Genomic DNA, 19,328 nt, shown 5'->3' on the forward strand with positions numbered 1-19,328 from the left:
TTATTTCATCTTTCAGTCACAAGAGACCTCTTAACACTTACGTAAGAAAATGAAACACTCACAACCTTCCTTACGATGTCATTTATTGTATAGCTACCAGCTTCGGTGCTTCAGTGCACAATCTTCAGGCCTTAGTTGATGCTGAGGGGGCTAACACCATCTGTATACATGATGTATCAGTAGCCAACTGGTTTTCACAGACTTCCTGTAACTGTGATGTTGTCTCTCTGACCATCAACTATTAACTATATGCTCAGGCCTGAAGATGCTGCACAGAAGCACTGAAACTGGTAGCCATACAATAAATGACATCGTAAGGATGGCTGCAGGTGTTTCATTTTCTTACATAAGTGAACAGCCAAAGTCCCCCAGACCTCCAAGCACAAACATAGACATACAACAACTCTTAGCACTTGGTTTTTTGATAACTAATGACCTTTAGAATGTAAAAATAAATGTCTGTGTGCACACACTGCCCATACACAGCTGTTCAAATGATTAAAAGACTTAATAAAATTTACCATTGTAATAATTTCTTTTATTGTTTTTCTTAATTTTTCTGGTATACCTGTAGCTGTGAGAGCTAATCTCTGTATAAAACGGGGATGACAAAACAATAAAGGCACTTCCCAAACATCTGTTTGACGAGACCTGTTCACAGAACTGGCAATACGTACACCACCTTGAGGAATGGCGAAGGCAGACAAGAAATATTTCCTCTGCAAATTATTAGGAGTTACACAGAGCATTAGCTAGCATAAATATGAACAAAACATTTTAAAATACTTTCTCAGAAACTTGATGTAAACTTCACTTAAGAGGAACACACAACTATTTCTAGATGCACATGCAAACCCTTTACAAAACTCTCATAGGCCCTTGAGAGTCCCTCAAGTTAAGTGTCACTGCTTTAACTTAATATAAATAAACCACAATATACAAAAATCTACACTTTAATTTTTTTTTCAGAACTGAAAGCACTACTGGTACACTAAATGAGAAGTAAGCAACACTGTATAACTGATATGGCAGAATTTAATAATAAATTTTACAGACTGAACTTAATTACCACACTAATGTGAACTATTGATGTACAAATAACTAACTTACCAAGAGGTATGCTGGATTCCGTACCAGGGCTGATCCTTTTCTCAGCAGTTTCTTGCTTCAGCCCACTACTTTCACAGCTAGACTTGTGATGCAAGTTTGACTTGCCACTTTTACTATCGAAATGAGTTTTAGGGTGCTTTGCTTTGGATGTTTCTCTAGGTCTATGATTACTAGAAGAACTGCTCCTTGTAGAAGAATCCTGTTTTTTCTTTTTGTTCTCACTGGTATCTTTGTCGTATGTTTCATTGGATTTAGGTTTATGTTTAGAACTCTTTTTTGAGTCTGCATATTTAGAGCGACTGTCCTCAGGAGCACTACTACCTCTGCTATTACTACTATGTTTTTTATTATTGCTTGTTGCACTCTTTTGGTTTTTATGTTCTTCATTCTCATGTTTTGTCACAGATTTTTCTACATGAATTTTCTTCTCTGGATGAGAATCTGTATCAGTTTTCTTACCTGATGATTTTTCCTTTGTATGTTCATGTCTTCTTTCGGTTTTCTTCTCTCTACTTGTTTCTTTTGTATGTTTAATATCATTTACTTTCTTTTCAGGTTCAGCCTTGTTTCTAATTTCGTGAGAACTTTTTGAGTTCCCACTATGTTTCCTGTCACCTTCAACAGCCTTTTTATGTTTATCCTTATTTCTTTCAGAACTGAACTCATTTTTCTCACTCTTCTTGCTTTTCTTTGGCCTGGTTTCTGTTTTTTCACTTTTACTATCCACTTTTTCACTTTTGGTGCTTAAGTTATTTGTACTAGATGTGGCCTCATTCAACTTAACTTTCTGTTGATGTGTATCTTCTTGCTTGTGAGGTTCGGCTGTATCTGTCTCTTCACGAATTACACATGGTTCTTTGTCTCCACAGGTTTTTGCTAGTTCACTCTCAAGATTTTCATTTTCACATAATAGCTGATCCTTAAGATCATTTTCTAGTATTTCTCCTAATAAATTGATTTCATTAGTTATATCTATATCTTCACATATTCTACTGCTAAGTTCTGACTTAGATGTTGGATGATACTCATCTATTGCTTCAGGAATGCATTGTGGTCGGTACTCGGGCTCTATATTGCTCACTGTACTTGGCTCATATATAGAACTTTCTGTGCTATTACTCCTATGAGGTACATACATAGGTTCAAAGTGTGATCCACTTTTATTAGTAGGTTTGTAGTCTATGCTACACATTGCACTGTCATTACTAGGTGCTTCATAATCACTGCTGTCTAATGATTTAAGTGTGGTGGGAACATAAAGATCAGTCTGTTTTTCGTGGCTTGTACTTAAGAATGGCCTATGAACACTTAATTCTGAATCATCATCTTTTTCTACACCTCCAGTATCTGACTCATCACTACTGAATTTTGCATCCAATTCTTCACCTGATGATCCCTGTGAGGGCGACTTCATTGGAGTTGGAATGTATGTATGACTCCATGGTGGAGGTTCAATAGCTGAACTGAACCCAGCACTTCTGTCAGGTTCTATTTTGAGTTTCTTGGCAGGGAAAATCTCTGTTGATGGGCGTTTTGCTAGGACTTTTGTTGATTTCATTAATGATGGTGAGTACGGGATTGGTATATGCCTCTTCTTAAGTTCAGATATTGGGGTTGGTTTATATGACACTTGTGTTGTTGGAACATAACGATTGACAGGAACTGGAACAGTTTCCAGTGGTGGAACAAATTCTTCAATAACATGACTTACTGCTGATTGTGATAAATTACATGATTCAATATCATTAACATTTAAGGCACTTGGGTTAATATCTGAATGCTGTAAAACTTTCTTCACAGCATCGGAGATCAGTTTTTGTAACATGTTTCCTGTCTCTGCTGGTGCTTCAGAAGTGCTTTTTGAGGAAGGTGGCTCGGCTGAATCTGTAACATGATTTGAAACAACTGTTGCAGGATAGTTTGCAAAATACCTTCATACAAAACAAATTTATTTTGGAAAAACCTATCCAAAAATAACACAAATAAATGCTGTTGTCCCACATAGTTATCAATGCCACCTATTATCCAAGAGAGCCAATCTAAATAACAAGCATGACACTTCAACATATGTTATAATTTGACAATTTATTCTCCCTTCAAATGACTATGAAACTGATGTTTATAGATGTGACCAGTAATTCTGGCAAGCACAATACCACTACCAAATATTTCAGCATTACAGTAACATGCACTAACAATTATAATTTTTCCATAACACGAATTTCAGATACAGCTCACAATTTGAGCAGCAAACTGCTAAAAGCATTTTTAAACTATTCTATGTTAAAACATTTGATACTATGAACATGGGCATTATTGTAATCTGTTGTGTTGTATTTTATTCCTCTCATAATGAACATTTTATACATCATCTGCTCGAATTTTTGTCCTTTTTTTTAATTCTCATGTCAGAAACATACATGTACATACATTTTACACAGTTAATTTTTGTCTTGTGATGTACATAGTTACTTAATTCTCGATCACTATTTTTCTGAGTAAAGTTTTATGTTGAACACAATAATATTATTAAATTCAATGGTTGGGAATGGAAACCTCATAACTCCATCTGTCTCCGAAAGCTCCTAATTCCAGTAACTCCATAATCAAAGAGATATCTGAAAGTGCATGGGTTTCTCTAATCCATCAATAACTAGGCTCCAACTGTACAGTTACACATGTAGCAACTTTATTTATTACTTTATATTATTTTTTAAGAAACTGATTTTGAGTCACCTGTAAAATTTAACAAAAGGAATTATGAGGTTTTCATTGCCTGCCATCAAATTGGTTTTCTTTTGAGTGTGCAAATTCCCCAAACTTTATTTTATAAATACAATATGATACACAACATGATGATGATAAATAATCACACAATTCAGATGATCATTTCATCTTTCATAAATTCCTCCACTGAGTAGTAGCATTTTTTCACAAGCAGACCATGTGGTTTTCTCTATGGTAAACCTACCTCTATGCTCAGTAAATCACTACCCATGAGTTTATTGCCAACTTTCATTCCAATGTACTAAGGTGTCTGCTGGCAGGGTTTTGAGCAGTGTTTTGGAATCATGATATTTTTTTGTGTCTAGTGTTGTGCATATGTCTGAAACAGTTTTCTTCAGTTACCTCAGGATTAATGGGTAAAAAAATGATAATGTAAAATTTGTACAATACAGGGGCAGGTAATATTTTGAGGTTCTTGGGTAAAAGGCAATAGGATGTTCTTGGAGGTTCACCACACATTTTTCTAATGATTCTTATTTGGAGTAGCAGGATTTGTGACTTGTGGTTTGAATTCTGCCAGAAAATTAAACTACACAGCATCCATAATTAAAGTTCCAGTTTAAAAATGCTGTAGAACAAGAAACACTTATCAAAATGATGTAAAATTTGAACAGCACATTATTGATGCAGGGGGAAACTTCCTGCAACAAAATAAAATTTATCATCAGATGGGAAAAACTGGTTTGTAATTGACATCTGTTTCTAATTCTTGGGACACTGGTACAAGACATTTTCAATATGCTGTCCACCATTTTCTACCACATCGTGAAATCAAGAAACACCATGTTCCACAACACATTGGAGTGTCTCGAAAGTCATGTTCAGAATGCACAGCACAATGTATGCCTTAAATTCAGCTATGTTTATAATTGAAGCACTGAACAAATCTTTCAGATAATCCCACAGCCAGAAGTCACAAGGATTAAAAATCAGGCTGTTGGTAAATGACGGATGATAATTCTAGCATTTCCAAAATGCCTCTGCAGAAGTCACTTCACTGGTTGTGCAATGTGCAGAACACGAAGGGTTGAAATGATGATGGTGCGCATAAGATTCTCATAGTGTTTACCAGTGATGGTACAGGTAACTGGATCCGCAGGACTCATCTCCTTACTGATGACCTCAGCAGTTTGTTCCCGCAGGTACTTACCAGTCCATCAACCCGCACCACAAAGTCACCTTTGCAGAATGAAGTGTTACCAGCTGATGTGCATGAAGATTTTCTATTGCCCGTATTCCGCAATTCTGCATATTGACATGTCTTTGGAAATGGAAATGCACTTTGTCTGTCCACAGAACGTTCCATGGCCATTCACTGTCCACCTCCATGTGAGCAAGAAATTACAGAGCGAACGTTGTCTTGTTGGGAGATCAACAGGAAACAACTACTGAACATGGCTGGTTTTGTATGGACAACAATGCACGATATTTCATAGGATTTTATGGACCATGTGCACAGGCACGTCCAATGTTCGGACAATACCCCTTGCGCTGTATGTTTGCACACTATCGCACAATCCCCCCAACTACGCTGTGGCCACATCTTTGAAGGATGTTGCATGAACTGCTTTCCTCCCTCTGCCACACTGCACTTCACTTCAAAAGAACCTGTCTTTTCGAATTTTGTAATCATTTTCTCCAGAGCCTTAGCAGACATAGAACCAATGCCTTTTTTCGTGCCACTGAGAGTCCAGAACATCAACAGGGCTACTGGCACACAGTCACGATCACCGTTCTTGTAAAAGATCTTTACCAGCAGCATGCGATCCTTCATGGAGACAGCCATGTTTGGCATCTCAGCCACAAACCATAAAACAGCTTTTTTTTTTTTTGTTCTACAGTGTTTCCCCCTGCATCAATAATATGCTGTTCAAATTTGATGTTATTTTGCATGTGGTTCTCTTTCTATTGTGAAGCTGTAACTTTAATTATGGATACCCTGTATGTCTAATTATGGATCAAAGTAACTGCAGTACATCACTTCCCTGCTGTTTATGTCTGTTATACGAGGCAATATGTCCATTGGAAAAGAAAGGCTGTTTGATTTAGTAGCTAAATAATCTGTGTGTGCTTGCCAGCTTAGATTTTTGTCCAAGTTTAATCCCAAGAATTTGATGGTCTGAGCTTCTTCCGTAACTTTATTATTATTTATGATACCAATGTCATGGATTTTTGTTTGTTTGTTTGTTTGTTTGGTTTTGAACTGCATAACCAGTGTCTTTGAAATTTAAGTTTAAAACCATTTTATTAAAACCATGTATCTACATTGTTAAGTGTGTTCATGACACCATCCAGAATTTCTCTCGCATTTTGTTTGTCTACAGAAATTTCACAGTCCACAGCATATACCATAGGCTCCACATTAAGTGACAAATCTAAACAATGTCTGACTGCATATACAAAATGGACCTCCAGCACTTAAAAGTAACACATTAAACGTTAACTGTAGTAGCAAAACTCATGGGAATAGATGGAAGTTGAGTAAAACAGTGTGCTGTTGTGCGAAACACTAATCAAAAAGGATTTAGCAAGAGCTGCCACATTCATGAAAATCTGAAAGGAAGCAAATGTGTGTCATTCCAAAAATACAATCAAAACATTTTTAAAAAAGTAGTACCAAGTTGGCAAGAAATCTGACAAGCTTAGGAGTGCCTCTCCCCCATTTTTGTTACATAGCCACATGTTGTTTTAAATAGATTCCAGTTTTGTTGATTATTAAGGTCTTAACTACCATATTTTCATTATTCCCACAATCAGTGAAATATGTCTGCTGGTTTTAAAGAAGAAATCCTGATCACAGCTTCATGGATTTATCACCACCTCCCTCACCCATATACTAAGGTTAGACGTGGTCTGAGGCCTCGTCGTCATCCATTGCACCCATTTCCCATTACATGTAACTAATCTGTTACAAGAAGAAATTTTATATTATGGAAGAGAAGAGAAAGAAATACTTTCTAGAGCCAAATCGTGTTGGTCAATGACATCAGAGTAAACCAGTTCCTGCAATTTCTTCACTTTCTCTAAGAGCTTGTAACATACAGGAAATTAAGGGAAAAGAGCATACAATGTCACTACCATATAACTTTGCAGTGTTTACAGTTTCTCACTGCCAATGATACACACAGTGTCTCCCATTACTGCAGACCAACTGGGGTGGCAGCAATCTTGGTCATTTGACCAGGTTGGGTGGTAAGGAGATGGAAAGAGGCACTGGGTGGGAATCAGGTGGAACAGCAGAGCAGGTGGTTGGCAAAGAATGCTCCTATGTAGAAGTGTACAGGGGAGGGGTGTGGTACCGACAGAGGGAGGAGCCACACAGATAAAAACCTTTATATGTTCATCAGCTAATTATATTGCAATATAAAAATGCACTACTATTTTATGCTTTTGAGTTTCCAGGCATCATAAATTTCTTAATGACTTTGGATCATTGGAAGAGGTTGCTAGTTAACAGAAGAGTTAATGTCAATCAATTTTATTGTTGTGAAGAAGAAAACAGCATATGAAACAAAGTTACTGCACACCAGGAAGCATAATGTATATGCCACTGCAATCCAAATCCTTTGGTCTTAGAAGTGTAAAATTGATATAAATACTGAACCACACAAGGTTCTCAAATTTTTACATCACTACTCAAGTTTCATCTCAATACACACTTGGTAACACTTATCCACAAATACATGAATACATTTTGCACACAATGCCTGAAAATATTTTGTATCGATAATGGTTTCTATCATATTACTATCTACCAAACAGACAACACAAGTGCGTGCCTAAAGTATGTTCCATGATTTAAAAACAACAAAATCCACCTGATGATTGCATGATTACTAAAAAACCCAACCGACTTAAATACAAAAATTGATTTCAAAGAGAAAAACAATGAATTTTTTGTGTACTAAAATGGTTACCATACTAAAAACATTTGTCAGAGAAGCTTGAGTGTTTATATGTTCCAAGATCATACAAGACGTTTTCACACCTCACATGCAACAAGGACTAACCATACGATTACAGGATGGAACACAGAGAAGAGTTAGTCATGTTAAGACTTATTAAGCAAATTATGTATATTCAGTAGTTAGTGCACACACAACACAAGACAATTAAGAAAAATCATGGACAGATGGAACTACTCAAAAATGTACACGTCTATTTAATAAAATAGGGTCATCATACTACATCAAACCATTTAATCATTTGTAGTTGAGTACTTTAATGTATTTGAAATGAACATCGGCCCACATTCTGTGAATATACGGTTGAGGACTGGTCTTTACATTATGAGCAAATGATTAAATACTGTTATGAAATTCTCCTTTTTTTTTTTATAGGTTTCTACATGAATTTTATGTCTATTAGCAATAAAACAGAGGAGATTTCTCTTCTGTGGGCTGCACATCTACTTAATTGTGTTATGAGGATGGGAAGTCACTAAAATGAATGATGTAGTAGATCATACTGTTTGCCTATGAATACTATAGGTACACTTGATTGTGTTATGGTAAATACAAACCACTAAAAGGAATTGAAAAATACAGAAAACTGTTCAGATAAGAGTCTTCAGGCTGATCACCAAATTTAGTTTTTATAATGGGTGAATGTTGGTGACTGCGTAATATGAGGAGGGACTTCTTAAATTAATGTAGATGAGCAGCAACAAATCTATAAAATGTACAGAGCAATTACGTAGAGGAGGAGTTGGAAAAACATGGCAAATTATGGATTTTCTCCAAGATGGATCTTTCACTTGCAGTAAAGTGTTGCACTGCTCCAAAACTGCTTGGCAGACTAAAACTGTGTGCCACTTGTGGACTTTAATCTGGAATATTACGTTTTCTATATTTCCTGTCTCTGTAATACTCTGAAGAGCCAAAGAAACTGGTACAGCTGCCTAATATCGAGTATGGCCCCCGTGAGCACACAGAAGTGCTGTAACACAATGTAGCATGGATTCAACTAATGGCTGAAGTACTACTGAAGGGACTGACACCATGAATCCTGTCCATAAATCTGTAAGAGTACGAGGAGGTGGAGATCTCTTCTGAACAGCATGTCGCAAGGCATTCCAGATGTGCTCAATAACGTTCATGTCTGGGGAGTTTGGTGGCCAGCAGAAGTGTGTAAACTGAGAAGAGTGTTCCTGAAGCCCCTCTGTAGCAATTCTGGACGTGTGGGGTGTTGCATTGTCCTGCTACAATTGCCCATGTCTGTCAGAATGCACAATGGACATGAATGGATGCAGGTGATCAGACAGGATGCTTACATACGTGTCACCTGTCAGAGTTGTATCTAGACGTATCAGGGTCCCATATCACTCCAACTGCACCAGCTCCACATCATCACATAGCATCCACTAGCTTGAACAGTCCCCTGCTGACATGCTGGGTCCATGGAGTCATGAGTTTCTCTCCATACCTGTACACGTCCATCCACTTGATACAATTTGAAATGAGGCTCATCTGACCAGGCAACATGTTTCCAGTCATCAACAGTCCAATGTTGGTGTTGACGGGCCCAGGCGAGGCGTAAAGCTTTGTGTCATGCAGTCATCAAGGGTACACGAGAGGCCCTTCAGTTCCAAAAGCCCATATCAATGATATTTTGTTGAGTGGTTCACATGCTGACACTTTTTGATGGCCCAGTACTGAAATCTGCAGCAATCGGGGTTGCAGTTCTGTTACATTGAATGATTCTCTTCAGTCATCGTCGGTCCCATTCTTGCAGGATCTTTTTCTGGTTGCAGCGATGTCAGAGATTTGATGTTTTACCGGGTTCCTGATTTTCACAGTGCACTTGTGAAATGGTCATATGGGAAAACCCCTCTTCATCACTACCTTGTGTGCTGACTATAACACCACATTCAGACTTACTTAAATCTTGATAACCTGCCATTGTAGTAGCAGTAGCCGATCTGACAACTGTCCGCCCCCGATAGCTGAGTGGACAGCGCGACAGACTGTCAATCCTAAGGGCCCGGGTTCGATTCCCAGCTGGGTCGGAGATTTTCTCCGCTCAGGGACAGGGTGTTGTGTTGTCCTAATCATCATCATTTCATTTACATCGACGCGCAAGTCACTGAAGTGGCATCAAATCGAAAGACTTGCACCAGGCGTGCGGTCTACCCGACGGGAGGCTCTCGTCACATGCCATTATTATATTATCTGACAACTGTGACACTTGTTATCTTATATAGGCGTTGCCAATCACAGCACCGTATTCTGCCTGTTTACATGTCCATCTCTATTTGAATACGCATGCCAATACCAGTTTCTTTGGTGTTTCAGTGTAAATCTCCCTGTAGCCTGAAATTTTCTTTACACCCCCATGAAGTCTTGTGAGTGAGCGTGCCAAGTTTCAATCGCTTCAGACAGATAGCTTAGCTGCAGGACAGTTTCAAAATGGCATCTGTAGGTGATGTATGTTATGAATAATGTGCTGTCATTGAATTTCTCACTGCAGAGAAAGAAACTGCGGGGGATATTCATAAGCACTTGTGCAAAGTCTATGAAGCATCTGCTGTCAACAGAAGTACAGTTAGTCGCTGGGCACAAACGGTGAGGTCATAAGGAGGCAGTTCAGCGGAGATGCACGATTTGCAGCAGTTGGGGAGACTATCCATGGCTGTCACATCTGACATGTTGCAGTGAGCTGATGTCATTCTTGAGGACAGATGCATTATGACTCGGCAGTTGGCGCGCTGCATCTGTCAATCAGCAAAGGAAGCATAGATGCAATTATCAGCACGCTTGGATATTCAAAAGTGTGTGCAAGATGTGTCCCGCAGTGTCTAACAGTGGATTACAAATCGCACAGAAAAAACATTTGTCTTGATTTGATGTAACACTCTGAAGCTGAGGGGGAGGCCTTCCTGTCCCTGATTGTGACAAGTGATGAAACATGGGTTCACCATGCCCTAAACAAAATGACATTCAATGGAATGGCGCCATTCCCACTCCCCACAGAAGAAAAACTTCAAAGCAACTGCTTCCATCGATAAGGTCATGATCACCGTGTTCTGGGACTGTGAAGGTGTGATTCTCATTGATTGATGCCAAGAGGCGGTACCATTAATTCAGAAGTGTATGTCAACACATTAACAAAACTCAAGACACACTTCTGGCGACTTTGGTGTCACAGTAAACCAGGAGATATTTTGCTGCAACGCGATAACGTTCAGCCCCACACAAGTCTGAGGACTACTAAACACATCGCAAAAGAGGGTTGGACAGTGTTACCCCATCCACCCTACAGCCCTGACCTAGCCCCCTTGGACTTCCACTTGTTTGGGCCATTCGTGGAAGACATTTTGAGGATGATGAGGAGGTGATTCACACAGTGAAGCACTGGCTCTGCCACCAGGACAAGGATTGGTACTGACAGGGCATACACGCCCTTGTTTTGTGCTCGAGGTAGGCCATGGAACGGGATGGAGATTACGTGGAAAAATAGGGTGTGTAGATAAAACACCTTTCTTTCATGTGTGTAATTTTCATTATGTTCAATAAAGAATTGTTGAAGACGAAAAATGCCATGCATTACTTTCTGGGCGACACTCATACATGGTTCAATCTAAATGACAGTAATGTTGACTGTACAGTGTAACTTTAGAAATTGCTTAGTACAGCTATACTGCAGAGTTTGTCTCTCATTCAGCCTCTTCTGTGTAATGGCATATTTACTGCCATTGCTAATATCACAAACAGAAGCACATCATTTAAAGAGAAAACTTTCATCTTTCACAGGAAACAGATGAGACTACATTTCATCTGACAACATAGTGCAAAGCAGCAGAATCACGCAGAAGATTTCAAGGTACCAATTAACAGCTGCTGTGGGTGCAAGATGCTATGAGATGCAAATTATGACATGTTCTACCACTGACAACTGCTAGCTGGGTTCCGAAGACACCATAAGTTTCTTTCCGAAATTGACGGAAATGATGAAGACTTCTAATCTAACACATACATTAAAAACAAATAACTATAATTTGTAGCAGAATATTCAGAATTACTATGTGTCGTATCAGCCGTCGCACTGCAGCCGTCAACTCGGCGTGGCATGCTACAACACGCGCGGCACACAGCAAGTACCGCTGGCGCCACACACGATGTCAACAACTGGCGCAAGTAAACGCGTCGTCGCAGGGTTAGCGGCAGCCTACACACCACTATCGATACGGATTACCCTGGCGGCACTGCCCTTGCCAACAGAGTGAGCAACCGTATAAGGGCGCCATCTATCAACACTCTGATTGGCCGGACCGGTGGATTTAAGCGAGCTCCCTGAGCCCTTTTAACCAGTTCAATCTTCACCGATGACTGTGTTGCTGCCCGGCTGCTGGATTCACGACAACCGAACCGTACTGTGGCCTCCCTGGCTGGAAACTTGCAACACGTCGGTATCGACCGGTTGGCAGTGGTTTGGACTTGTATTCTCTACTAGTGACTCTGATTTCTCCTTGGCGCTACAGCCATGCGAAGTGTTGTGTAGTCGAACTTAAGTTTTGTTTTGAGTGACATGAAGGTCAAATAAATTTGGTTATCACGGAATATTTGTTGTGTTATAGTGCGAACATAACACTAAGCTGTCTCTGGATTGAATCCAGGTGCTTGAGACAAATTAAAGATCTCCAATAATGGTCTTCACTGGAGATTTCTTCATCTGCACTTTACATGAGGAGCCATAAGAAAATATACAGAAAGAATACGTATGGCATGCACATAGAAACTGTTTTTGGCGAGCTAAACATCTACGGAAATCTAATCTGCAATATGGATTAGTCAATATTCAGCAGAGAAGAAAAAGGATGCTTTGCATCATGTAAATGGATCAACATTTCTATTATTGTATTTTCATGAATAAATTGTCCACCCCCCCGGTAGCTGAATGGTCAGCGTGATGGATTGTCTATCCTCTGGGCCCAGGTTCGATTTCCAGCTGGGTTGGGGAATTCTCTCCACCCAGGGACTGGGTGTTGTGCTATCGGTATCATCATCATCATCATCATCAACATCATCATAATATCATCGACTGCAGGTCGCCAAAGTGGTGTCAAACTGAAAGACCGGCACCCTGCGAACGGTCTGCCTGACGGGGGGCCCTACCCATATGATTAAATAAATAATGAATAAATTATTACAGAGCTTTAAAACTTTGAAGTTTACTCCAATCTGACCCAATGTTAGATTCACTTCTAGTGATCTACAAATCACACAGTTATTAATGAATAACATGCTACTTTCATAATATTCTTGCTATCAAAGTTTGTAATTACTTCTATAGTGAAATTTGCTGTAACTACTACTAATCAATTTTTGTGTGCAGACCATCTTAGTTCAATTTCACATAAATACTCTGGTTCTGCCAATGAGAGTCCAGTGTCTTCTTGCAGAGGCCTTGCATTCAGGATGACAGGGATTCAAATCGCTGTTCAAACAACTAACTTTTGGCTGTTCTCATTTCCCCTAACGCATTAGTTAAACATGACTTCTGGAATGGTTCCTCTGAAAATGCTGTGACCAGTTTGCTGCCTCATCCTTGTAAAATCCAATCCAATCTTTCTCTGCTTTCATATATCTCTCTGTCACTTAACATGTCCTACTGTGTGAAACGGCCAAAGAATAAACAAAATATATAAAATCACAACAGTCACAAGTTGCTTGATACCAGTAAGTGTCATTAGAGACCACACATTAGCTCAGTTAAGGATGGGGAAGATAACTATCCAGTTATCAGTAACTCTAACTGGAAATAAACAGTGAAAAATTGTCCTTGCAATATTCAGAAGTAGCATGATGGCATACATCTGATCTGACACAAAAACTTAAAACTTAAAATGTTTTATGGGGGATTCAAACCCTACTTTTCCCAAATGTAACTTCAGTAGCTACTGTTCCACATTGTTATTTCCACTTAAAACAGGTTACTTTGTGAAATGGAAGAAGGTTGAAGTTTGGTGTACTCATTAGAAATTAAACGGAAGCTAATTTGGCAACATCAGAAATGGAAATTCAGTAGCCCCTGAACAAGATTCTAATGACAACCTGTGTGTCACTTCACCCATACTTTCAAAAATCACGGCAAGACGAAATACTGAAGGTTGCAGAGGATTAGATACGCTAAAACTAAAATTCCAGTAGAAATCTTTGGATAAGACACAAAATATTGAATTTAAGTGGTAAAAGGAGGAAATATAAAAATGTGGCAAATGAAGCAGGCAAAATTGAACACGTCAAAAAAATGAAACTGACTGGAAGTGCTAAGTGGCAACGCAGGAATGGCAGGGGTATAAATGCAAAGCTGTACAGAGAGGCCACTTACAGGGAAACTGTGACACATTTGGAGAAATGAGAAGCACCTGTATTAATATTAAGAGATCATCTGACAAGAAAGTACTAAACAAAAGAAGGGATGGCTGAGAGGTGGAAGAAATACGTAGAAGGTCTAGAGGAAATAAGTGAAGCCAAGGTGGGAGATACGATACTGCATGAATTCAACAGTGCACTTGAAGATCTAAGTAAACACACAGCTCCAGTAGTAGACACCATTTCCTCAGAATTATTGAGATCCTTGGGAGACCTATCCATGACAAAACTATTCCAGCTGGTATGCAAGATATATGAGACAAATGAAATACACTCAGACTTGAATGGTTGGCTGGTGGGTTGGGGAAAGATCAGACAGCGAGATCATTGGTTCCATGATCTAAGGTGACAAAAATTAAAGGAGGAATAGCACAGCACAGTTCAGTCCAGTCAGTGGGAAAGGAAAACAAGCAAACAATAAGGCTAAACGAATGCTGGGGCAGCAGGAAGAGGAAGGAGCAGGAGGGAGGGGGGGGGGGGGGGTGACAGCAGGGGTTGCCCCAAAGACACTATGCACGACAGGGTGTCGGCACTGCCGCTAACCCATCCCAATCCCCACACTGTTTTATGATCACAACACTACTTGGACATCATCAGAGGAATAAGATACAAGAAAAGGGGAAACAAAACAGTACAAAGGACCAGAGAAAACATACGGAAAAAAGAGGGAAAACCAGGCCAACATGGATGCAAGGCCAAAGGCCTCCCAAACTAATGCCAACATTAAGCTAGGGACACCAATTCCGGAAGGAAATTCAGATACTTAAATCTGAGAGGATAAACCACATTCATGAAGAAAACCGAGGACAGATGTAACCAAGCTAACATTTAAGACAAGAAAGCTGGTAGGGCATATTTAGCGCAAAGGGCCAAAAGATGGGAACAGTCCAGCAAAATATGGATCACCATGAGGAGGAACTCCGCAGCAATAAAGAGGGATGGGGGAAGGAGGAGGGTGCTCATTATGGAGTACAAATCCATGGGTCAACCTGATATGGCCAATACAAAGATGACAGTGCAAGGTAGATTCCCAGCAGCAGATGATACAGAGGGAAGAACACCACATGGTAGAACCCCTTGATCACACAAAGTTTATTAGAGAGGATGGTGGCTCCCCAAGCTGAGCTAAAAGGAATTTTATGTGAAGCTGCAAATCTGCCACTGGAGGGGTCTCTGAGAATGGAGGCTAGGTTGCTGCCCACCAGCCAGGCAAAGCAAGTTCATTAACCAGGATACCCATGTGGCCAGGAACCCAAAGGAAATCAACCGAATGAGCAGCATGGTCAAGATCAGCGAAAAGGTTATGGATAGCAGAGGCCAAGGGATGGCAGGAAAAACAATGGGTGATAGCCCGAAGGCCACTCATTGAGTCCTTACATAACAAAACTTGAGTGAGGGAGAACTGTTTAATACAAAAGAGGGCCTGATAGATGGCTAACACAGTTCTGCACTAGACATCCCACACGTGGCAAGCAAGAGAGACAGTGTTCCCTGCCAACGGAAGAAGTGAAGGCATATCCCTAATGATTTGTAGATTTAGAGCCATCAGTGTAAGAAGCAAAATCATCTCTAAACTCCCATAAGAGTGGACAGAACAAACAACGGAACACCATCAGAGCAATGGAGGCTTTTGCACCCCACAAGAAATCCATCCGAGTCCAGGGCTGAGGGACTAACCAAGGAGTGGGGAGCAGGGGGGGGGGGGGGGGGGGGGGGAGAGGAGGATGTGGGGAACAGGACAACCAACAAACAAAGAGGGAAGATGGAAATCATGGCATAGAGAAGTGGGGCGGAGCCGAACCAGTAAACCCACTCACGGGCAGGCAGTGGGTGGGTGATGCCATGAAGCCACAAAAAGATCAGAATGGGAGGAGTAAGCACAGAAAGAGCAGACAGCAAAGGCATAGGGAACCAGGAGCTGGGACCACTGAACTGAAAGGGGAACGGGGGTGAGGGTGGGAGCCCACCATTAGCCAGAAGACCATCAACAGAGCTAATGCAAAAGGCACCGATGGCCAAACGGATACCACAATCATGGACCGGGTCCAAGGGAGCAGTGTGGAATGGGAAGCTGAGCCATAAACTTGACAACCATAGTCCACATGGGACAGAACTAAGGCCTGATAAAGACAGGGAGGAGTCGAATGATCTGTGCCCCAGGAGGTGTAGGCAAGTAAGCAAAGGACACTGAGTTTACAGAAACAATCTCGAGAAGGCAGATTTGGGGCAACCAAGTAAGCTTGTAGTAAAAAAGATGAGCTAAGAAACTAAACTAGGGGACCACAGCCAGACTTGGGTGTCGATATAGAGCTCCAGATCAGGATGGTCTGTAGAACAGTGACAGAATTGCACCACTCATGATTTAAGGCGGTAGAACTGAAAACCATGTGAGATTGTCCACACGGAAGCACACCAGATGGCACACTGGAACTGTCCCTCCACAGTGGCCACTGAGAGGGAACTAGCTTGGATACACAAATGGTCCACACATACAGCAAGGGTGACTAACGGTCCAATGGGGACCATAAGTCCATTAATAGCAATGAGAGTAAGGACACTTAATACAGAACACTGTGGAATGCCATTCTCCTTGGCCTGTGAAGAGTTGAGAATGTTGCCACCCTGAACTCTGATTACAGATTGGACAGGGACTGGCGAATAAAAATCAGGAGGGGCCCCGAACACCCCAACTCATGGAGCGTAAGAAAGATGTCATGGCACCAAGCCTTGTCGTAGGTCTTACAAAGATCAAAGAAAACTGTGACAAGATGGTGGCCCTGAGTACAGGCCTGTCGAACTGCGGTTTCCAACTGAAGAAGATGATCAATCATGATCAATCAGAAACCATCCCTCCAGAAAGCTGCACTGGTAAAGAGACAAGAGGTCCCGAGATTCGAGGACCCTATTCAGCCAATGAGCCATTATACATTCACATCACTTGCTGGGGATATCAGTCAGACTGATTAGCCAATAACTATTGAGGGACAACGGATCTTACCGGGCTTGAGGACAGGACCCACAATACTGCAACACCACTGAGAGAGGAATCACCTTGGAGCCGCATATGGTTAAACATCTGGAGGAAATATTATCATCGTGGAGGATTGAGGTACTGAAGCAATTGGTTATGGATGGAATTGGGGCCATGGGCTGAATCACAGGAAGAGGAGAGGGCCAGATGTTCCCATTCAGTAAAAGGTTGATTGTAGGATTCAGCCTGACAAGGGATAAAATGTAAGTGGGAAGCTTCAGCCTGTTGTTTCCGGAGGAGGAAGGCAGTTGGATAAGAGGCTGACGCCAATGCCATCACAAAATGGGTTGCAAGGTGTTCCGTGAGAACTGATGAATGTGATAATTTGTGAGTCATGATGGTGAAATCTGAACTATTTTGAGCTGGTGAACCTTATGTGTACTGTGATCATGAAAAGGACTTCGTTTTTGCAAGTCTTTGATGACCATCTAGTTTAGGATATTGCTACCATTCTCATACTGTTCTCAATGTAATTTTACAAACATTTAATAAGGGCATTTTCTGTTTACATTTTAACTGAATATTGTAGGACCACTTCCTGTTTATTTGAAATGTCTTTTTTTGAATAAATATTATTGAACATAATTCTCTGTCGTCTACATCTATTACAGATGTCAGAATAAGACCCTTTTTATTAACTTATTCATTTATCTTTATTTTGTATTTCTGCGTATTTTATTTTCTGTGTATTTTATTAATTCACAATTCTAGCCAGTGCATAGACTGTTTGACTGCAGGATCACAGCTACAGGTTATTATGTGCAGCTAATTAGCTGCAGAGCACAAAAGCAGATGTGCGTGGCTTGACCCTATGACTACATCGAGCTATTCTTTTTAAACAGAGTCGTGCATAGTCCCAGTGCCTAAACTGCAAATAACCACAAGTAGGTATGCAACTGGTTTCCTCGTATGGACTGTTGTTTGGAAGAGCAACTACGCTCAGTGCAGTAATGTTAGGTGCCTTGGAGCCAAATACAATTAAACACTCAGAGGAGATATTATTGTTGTGAAGGATTGGGGTACTGAAGCAACTGCTTATGGATGAAATTGGGGGCAGGGGTTGAATTATGGGAAGAGGAGATGGCCAGAAGTTCCCATTCAGTAAAAGGTTGATTGTAGGATTCTGCCTGACATGGGGTAAAACATAAGTGGGAAGCTTCATCCCGCTGTTTCCAGAGGAGGAAGGCAGTTGGATAAGAGGCCGACGCCAATGCCATCACAAAATGGGTTGCAAGGTGTTCCGTGAGAACCGATGAATCTACACTCTGGCCACCTTTATGGCAAGGCCCAGGATGGAGCACATTGGAGGATGCGGAGCATAGCCCAAACCCATGATGAAGGGACTGAGGAACTCAGGGTGGAGGCAAAGCATTCCCAACACACCTGCTTTCTCTGTTTCATTAAGTAACGTTTAAAGGTAATAAGACAATAGGAGGAAGGGTCCTGTTTAAGGCATTGCAAGGCCAACAGCTATCACAGGTGGTGATGGAAATGGCCATGCTTCATCATGGGACCAGTCGGAAGTGAATGGGGCCCATCAAGTGTGGGTCAGCAATGCAGGCAGTGTGAATAATTGTATTTTACACGTCACAGGTACTTCATCAATACAAAGTGGCAAAGAAGGCGTAAACACTATTTGTGAGGTATATAGACGCCAATGAGCACAATGCAATGCCCAGTGGAGAGTGAGGGTCACAATTAACACATACAGGTGGCAGAATACAAGGGCTCCCCTCATGGATTGGGTGACCACATCCACCGCATAGAGGGCTCGCAGTACAGCAAGTAGACATGAGCCCAAAATGCAAAAACTGAAACACCTCAGAGGTGACAGGATGTTCAGCTTCACATCACACATAACACATAACCTTGACCACCTCCAGGAAAGTACCCCTCAAATGCCAGAATAAAGGTGCCGGAATCACTGAGATTATCCTTACGGCCTTTCTGAACACCCCACCATTCCAGACTGGCGTGAGGACGAGGCCCCTATAAAACTCCCTGAACCATATTCCAAGACTGGCGAG

The 19,328-nt window shown here is 40.9% G+C and overlaps 1 protein-coding gene across 1 annotated transcript in view; it reads right to left on the bottom strand.

Annotated features, from left to right (window-relative positions):
- The window catches only part of LOC124555203 (RNA exonuclease 1 homolog), a 221,774-nt gene that overhangs the window by 190,723 nt on the left and 11,723 nt on the right, over positions 1-19,328 (bottom strand). Inside the window, exon 2 of the mRNA XM_047129048.1 lies at positions 1,111-2,994. Within this exon, the coding sequence (XP_046985004.1) occupies positions 1,111-2,994 (1,884 nt within the window). The remainder of the gene's footprint in view (positions 1-1,110; positions 2,995-19,328) is intronic.

Source organism: Schistocerca americana, chromosome X (assembly GCF_021461395.2).
Source record: "Schistocerca americana isolate TAMUIC-IGC-003095 chromosome X, iqSchAmer2.1, whole genome shotgun sequence".
NCBI lineage: Eukaryota > Metazoa > Arthropoda > Insecta > Orthoptera > Acrididae > Schistocerca > Schistocerca americana.